Source organism: Beta vulgaris, chromosome 9 (genome assembly GCF_026745355.1).
Source record: "Beta vulgaris subsp. vulgaris cultivar EL10 chromosome 9, EL10.2, whole genome shotgun sequence".
In the NCBI taxonomy this organism is placed as follows: domain Eukaryota; kingdom Viridiplantae; phylum Streptophyta; class Magnoliopsida; order Caryophyllales; family Amaranthaceae; genus Beta; species Beta vulgaris.
The window spans coordinates 31246003-31253164 of NC_079210.1; the positions used below are offsets into that span (position 1 = coordinate 31246003).

The 7162-nt window shown below is 38.1% G+C and overlaps 1 protein-coding gene across 2 annotated transcripts; it reads right to left on the reverse strand.

Annotated features, from left to right (window-relative positions):
- Positions 1 to 1523: 1523 nt before the first annotated feature.
- Positions 1524 to 6106, reverse strand: LOC104883279 (hypothetical protein). Of its 2 annotated transcripts, XM_010667768.4 has the most exons (5): positions 5855 to 6106; positions 5600 to 5709; positions 2961 to 3975; positions 2047 to 2871; positions 1524 to 1859 (listed from the first exon to the last, which is right to left on the reverse strand). In XM_010667768.4, the coding sequence occupies exons 3-5, from the start codon at positions 3942 to 3944 to the stop codon at positions 1833 to 1835; spliced, it is 1836 nt and encodes a 611-aa protein (XP_010666070.2). In that variant the 5' UTR covers positions 3945 to 3975; positions 5600 to 5709; positions 5855 to 6106; the 3' UTR covers positions 1524 to 1832. The 2 variants fall into 2 exon arrangements, with proteins under 2 accessions (XP_010666070.2, XP_010666071.2); XM_010667769.4 differs by lacking the exon at positions 5600 to 5709.
- Positions 6107 to 7162: the final 1056 nt, after the last annotated feature.

Here is a 7162-nt window from a genome sequence, read left to right on the forward strand (position 1 = left end):
AACTGAAATGAATAGTGATATGTTAGGGTAAAAGTATTGTCAAGAGCTGAGCTGAACTGAACTAAACTGAACTGATCTGAACTGAACTGAAAATAAGCTGGGGAGTACAGGCCCTTAGTCTTATTAAATGTTTTCAAAATATCAACTTTTAATAACTTTTAGTAGAGATAATTTAGAGATGTCTATTATTTAAAGGATTAATTGGCTAGAACAACACAACCTTTGACTCAAATGCAAGGACACACAACCTTAGTCGGGTGCAAAGCGTAGCACCAACTTAAATACGTGGTGCAGAAAATAGCATAAATGGCCCCGAAGCACAGAGATTCCACCGAAGCTAAGGAATCTCCGTTTAAGGTTATGTTGTTCCTTGCACTTGATCCAAAGGTTGTGCTGTTCTAGCCAACTTCCAACTTCAATCTCAAAAAAAAGAAAAATCGATCTCCTCTTTACTCTTCTTCGCTGCTTTGCTACTTCTTCATTTTGCGATTTTCTTCCCTGTTCGACGCACCACATATCTTCACATCATCAACAAATTGCATCAACGCCAATATCGAAATCAAGTTGTTGGATTTACTTCTATCATCATCAATAATTGACGTGTAACAATTGTGGAGGCTGATCTCAGTTTCTCCTAGCTCATTATTCATTGTTGATTCACTAAATACCACTCCACGTGCTGTTTGTAAAAGGGTTAGTTTGACGAGCGCCTGCTTCGAGGTCGTGCCATGGTCGCTAAAACTTTCTGGAATTTTTCTGTTTTGTGGTGAATTGGTACGGAGCACATGCTTTTGTGAGCTGGGAGTAATGCAAGGCTGTGGTGGAGATGGTGTTTGGTGTGGTGGTGTTGTAGTGTTTGAGGCAGGGGATGGCATTGCTAGAGTGGAGGTGGTGTTTGGTGTGGTGAAGGAAGATGATGGTGTTGAGGGCAGTGGTGGCGTTGTAGTGTTGTGGGCTAGGGAAGAGGGTGGTGGTGATGTACTGTGGTATAGGGTAGATTTAGTGTGGTGGAGATTAAAGAATGGTGTGTTTATTAAAATAAGGGTTGTGGTGTTCCTTGCACTTGAGTCAAAGGTTGTGCCGTTCCTTGCCAATTAACCCTTAAAATAATGGAAATTCCCTAGCTCCGATGGAATCTCCGTACTCCGGTATCATTTATGCTATTTTCTGCACCACGTGTTTAAGTTTGTGCTATGCTTTGCATCTGTTTAAGATTGTGTTGTTCCTTGCACTTGAGCCCAAGGTTGTATAGTTCTAGCCAATTACCCCTTATTTAAATTGTGCTTTATCAACGTAAAATCAAATTGTTACAAGTATTTTAAAACATACTTGAGCTAGAGTTATCCACGACTCATGTAATGCATGTGTCAAGTCTCAATGATTATTTTCTTCGTCTATTTTGTTTGTACAATTAATAAGCAAACTGACCGAGCTGATTTCTCAAGTGATATTGTTTTTGAGTAACTCACCCACATCTTACTATCGATGAAGAAAGTAAGAACACTGAAATTCTCGAGATGGTAGAAGATAAGGCAGATGATTATTGTTTGATGAAATATACAAGGCCCTCTTATTAAAAAAAAAATAACTTCATTCCCAATTCCCTTACATTTACAAAAACAAAACAAGAGACAAACTGAAGTTGGGTAAAAGATTTAAAAAAAAAAAACAGCTTTCATTCTATATGCTCTAATTACAGAAAGAATTCAGCTAACTATTGTTTGTTTCGCCATCAGATACAGTTATGTTTGAACTTGCTGAAGCTATTTAGTTTCTAGCAATAGTAGATCAAACAAACCCGATTGCCTCCAAAATTTGCTTTTTGATCATCTCTAATGTTCGAATATTGGTGCAAGTTCCTAAAAAGTAATGGATCGTGTTAATACAGTTCACATCAGCTCAGAAGGATTCATTAACAAATACAAGCTGCATAGAAGTTGATGTTAAGTAATGGATCGTGTTAATACAGTTCACATCAGCTCAATAGAATTCATTAACAAATATAAGCGGCATAGAAGTTGATGTTAATAAATAAAGAGAACATACCCCTGCAGACTGGAAAAGCAAGTTTTCCACATTAGAAGCTTTTAGCACTCTTTCCCTCTTAGGATCCATAGGTGACAATCTGAAAGCGTGGTTTGCCAAATATGACTTGGAAGAGGAATTTCTTGAAGATAAAGTACGAGAGAGCCAGGACTCGGATGGAGACTTTGGTAGTAGTGGGGTCATAGTAAGTGGAGAACTGTATTTTTCAGAATGTTTCATGCTTTTAGCAGCTGGCTTTGGTGGCTGATAAGTTTCAACATCTGAATTGACGTCTCGATCATCTTTCCGCAAGTTTTTCATGTCTTCCCTGACATCCAGGCATGACTTTTCTGAAGTAGGCAATGTACTGAATTCAGTTTCTGGACTCTCAGATTGGAGTGTAGCTTTTTCTTCATTACAACAAAGAGACTTGATATCTTGCACTGAATAATCCACAGAAGGGTTCCTTCCTCTGGATTCAGATGTGCTTGAATTTGAATGTCGAGATTCTACCATTTTTTCAGAATCTACATACACGGTTTTTTCATCTGCAGGATTTACTACTGAACTGGTTATCTCTTCAGTATCACGGGGTGTTGCTAACTCAAATCTAGTGTGGCCAATGTGAGGCAAGTTTAGCTTACTGCCATGAAAATCTCTAGGCTCCCCAGGAAGCCCAAGAAGCTTCTTCTCTCTATCAAGGAATGACTGAGGTGATGCACTCTTGTGCCGTGCCATGCCATTACAACTCAAATGGATATCCATCAATGATTCATTCATAGGAGCGGGTGCATATTGGTGAGAAGTTCTTTTCAGTTCACCTCTACTATTATCTTTTATCATGTCCTGCATAGAATGTAAATTTCTTCCTTTTGTGAGGACGATATTGTAACAGGTTAGGACACACATGTCAGTAGTACAATGATCATGCTTACCTTGTGCTTATTATCCCTACATGCTGTTGCATTTGAAGATCTTGTGCGTACACTTCGGACTCTGGAAATTTCTTCCACATGGTCTCTCATTCCTGGTATTGGATTTAACAGACAAAATCTTGGCATCAAACCACAGAGTTTCACAGATAGATCTTCTGATTCATCAGATTCATCTTCCTCGTCTTCTTCCTCATCTTTCCATTCTCCATTGATGCTATTAGGCAAGGTGTCAGGAATCGAGTAATATTGTGGGGGCTGCTTCTTCCACTTTATCACCTTTGTCATTGGTTTTGCCTGCTCTCTGGCCACAGGGTTTCTTCTTGAAGCAAATGGAGGTGTATCCGAAGCCACAGCTTTAGCAGCAGGAAGAAACCTATCCATCATGAAATCTCTTGTCTGAGGATCTGAAAAGGCTCCAGATGACGCTGGACAATCCACTCCACTCACTCCACTAACACTGCAGTTAAAGAATGAGTCATTTCTAGAAAGTGTATCACGAGCATCTACATATGTTATGTTATCATCTTCAGAGCTAGAGATACCCTTTTCTTCTTTGTCCTTTTCAGACCCTTCAACTTCCGAGAAGACTTGGTCATGAGAAGAATTTTGGAGAGAATGAGGATCGTTGATTTCTGCTTGGTATCTTGAACTATAAGTAGACGTATCTCTTAGTATTTCATCTGTTTGTTTTTGTACATGGTTTATAATCCTCCCTGGTGGCAATTTTGGAGTAGGAGGCAGGCGCTCAAGACTGTCTTTTTGTACTGTGTTTTTATCCTTGGGTCTTCCTGGCTTGTGCTCCCACTTAAAAGGAACAACACCCGGATTTCTAACTGGGCCTGATTTTAACTCTGACTTGTAGTAAGGAAGAGGAGGTAAATTTCGACGGGTATTATCCCTTTCATTTTCCGGGGGACCAGTTACTGATGATCCACGCCTCACAGAGAGCAGAGGTCGATTAAAGTTCAATTGTTTTCCCTCCATCAGATTCTTCAGTGTCGTGAAATGAAGCTAGCTGCAAACAGAAATACAATTAGCTGACTCAAGAAAAATGCTCAAACAAGTAAATAGAAGAAACAAAGACAAATGATTTAGATTAGGAGAAGTTACACAGACAATAAAACAAATTAGCCAGTAAAAAAAAAAGACAATCCAAGTTTCATGAATAGGCAAATGATTATGCTCAAAATATTTCCATCATCAGGAAGACTCCAGTTATTCAATTGTGTCTATCTACGATGTCCTTACTTAAGGTACAAACAAATGGTGCAAAGAAAATAGTTAGTAGCCAACCAAATATCCCAGGAATCATATTGTAAACCTCAATTTACACATTGTGATCTAGTGCCAAGATCAAAAAACCTCAACAAGATGCAACAACAACACGAGAGATTATATCACAACGTATTCGTATAGATAAGCGCATATGGAACAGGAATTTTACAGACATACATACAGAACTTCAAAGTTTAAAACAACATTAAGGGCCTTTTAAAAGATTGATAGTCACAATCGCATAGAAATTCTATGATCAGAGCCTCAAGGCCTGCAGAACATGAGAAAAAGGAATATGAGTTGACCTGCCTCGCATCAGAAGTACCAACCTGGTCACATCGTTATTGTATTTATTAACAATGTGCTAATATTTAACATGCATTGATCAACTCTTGACAAAAGAATTTTAGTCTGTATAAGAAATAGCAGTTTTCTTTCTCTTTCAGTTTCGCTAATCATAGCAAGCAGGGCCCCTTTCAGGGACCCAGGGACCCGTGGTAAGATGAATTTCCTCTAGGCTGCCCTCCCACAGGGCCACTCACCCAGAGCAACGTATACATATGCCCTTCATGTTTTCAGAGCAAAAGCTTACGGAAAAATTAACTGTCTTTCCCCACCCAACAGAAGATATTAAAGCTATAGTTCCTATTTTAGAAGGTTTGCTCTCATGCTAGCATTACACAACTGTTATGAACCATATGCTTTCTTGCAAATTGAAGAAACAATTCGATGACTTTCTCTGACTAACAGATGAACAGCATGACTACTTTCCAGCAAATAGCAAAATAGTGGTGCCTAACGGCTTATGCAACAAATGTGATTCAATTTGGCCGGGATACTTCCCTGCGAAGGGGTCGCAACCAAAAGTAACAATGTTAATGTTATAAAAACTTGTGAAACGTTTTACCAGTTTGTAAAATTTTGAAACAATAACTGGCATATCTTGGTGCAAAGAATTTGAAAGCTCAAGTAGATTTACAAGCTTGCAGCAATAAAAGCCAACGTGCTCAATACAGATTACAAACAAATATTGCTAAGAAATAATTACAAGCCAATGTTAAAAAAAAATGATTCAAACTAACAACCAATAAACTCTACCAGTTGCCACTTAATATTATCAAGCAGACAATATCTTTGTATATTTGTTTTTCAAATTTTTTTTTCTAACAATCCTATAAACCCAGTTACATCAAGGAGAGCTTCAAAGAAACCAAAAATGGAAATAGTATCAATCAATTTAAATTTTCAAACATCCAGAAGAATATCCAAATACAAGAATCTGGACATATCAACTCTATAAACTCAAACAATTCAAGAAATAAAAGATTGCAAAAACCCAAACATAGTCAAAATTCAAAACTTACCCAGAAAACCCAATTCAGAAATCAGTAGAAACCAATCTCAACCCACCAAACAAGAACACAGAGAAAGATGAGTAGAGAGAAAAAGGGTAGTTTGCAAAGTTGCAAATGATCTGTTTGATGAAATAATTACAAGAAAAAGAAGACCTTTAATCAATCTTTTTCCACCCAGAAAAAACTAGAAAAGCAAGAAACATATGTAAAGGAATAAAGGAGAAATGGATGGGAAGGGGGAAGAGAGAGAAGTGAAGAATAAACCAATTTGTACGCTTGTGTTAACTTCACCGCAGAGGTCACAGCTTCTGGCATTACCAATGAAAGTTTCGATCTTTTTTTATTCACTTAACTTTCTTTATTAATAATTATTGTAACTGCTACTGTACTTGCATAAATTTTGTTTGCATGTGTTGTGAGAAAATCAGCTGGAAGCTTTGAACAGTACAACAAAGTGGGAATTGTTTATTAGTACTCCATGACTATACTATTTTCTTATCATCAACTTTTCCTTTGGATCATGTAATGATGCACATTTTAATAGAAAAAGGGCTATTGTCATTGTCACATTGATTGGTTGAACTCTAGAGAATGGGAAAGAATAGGATTCAATCTGTCATTATCTTTAATAGTAATTGATAATTGCATCCGAGTCACCTAGATTAAGTAGGTAGAGAGAAGAAGGATGTTAATCGTTTTGCTTCTCTCGAGTAATCGTATAGGTTAATAGACATTCTCTTTTATGAGTTGGGGAACGTGTTTAAAGAATCATCAACCACAAAGTATTTCTCGGCTACAATCTCATTTACCACTCGAATAACATTTGCTTGGTCAGAAAGTATGTGAATTGTCTAAAAGAAAGTTATTAATATTATTTTATCAAAGGTTAAATGGCTAGAACAATACAACCTTGGGCTCAAGTGCAATGAACAGTACAATCTTAAATCTTAAATGGGTGCAAAACATAACACCAACTTAAACACGTGGTGCAAAAAATAGCATAAATGACACCGGAGCAGGGAGATTTCCATCAGAGCTAGGAAATCTCCATTATTTTAAGACTTAATTGGCAAGGAACAACACAACATTTGGCTCAAGTGCAAGGAACAACACAACCCTTATTTTAATAAACACACCATTTCTTAACCTCCACCACACTAAATCTACACTACACCATACTACATCACCACCACCCTCTTCCCTAGCCCACAACACTACGGTGCCACCACTGCCCTCAACACCATCATCTTCCTTCACCACACCAAACACTACCTCCACGCCAGCAATGTCATCCTCTGCCCCAAACACTGCAGCACCACCACACCAAACACCATCTCCACCACAGCCTCTCATTACTCCCAACCCACAAGAGCAGGAGCTCCATACTAATTCACCATAAAACAGAAGAGTTCCAGAAAGTTAGAGCGACCATGGCGCGACCTCGAAGCAGGCGCTCATCAAACCAACCCTTTTACAAACAGTACGTGGAGTGCTCTTTGGTGAATCAACAGTGAATATTGAGCTAGGAGAAACTGAGATCAACCTCCACAATTGTTACACGTCAATTTATTG

Coding starts and splice junctions, on each gene's coding strand:
- LOC104883279 (XM_010667769.4), bottom strand. CDS start 3,944: ATGGAGGGAAAACAATTGAACTTTAATCGACCTCTGCTCTCTGTGAGG. Junction 2,872..2,960: donor GTAGGGATAATAAGCACAAG/GTAAGCATGATC, acceptor CATTCTATGCAG/GACATGATAAAAGATAATAG. Junction 1,860..2,046: donor TGCTTTTCCAGTCTGCAGGG/GTATGTTCTCTT, acceptor ATTACTTTTTAG/GAACTTGCACCAATATTCGA.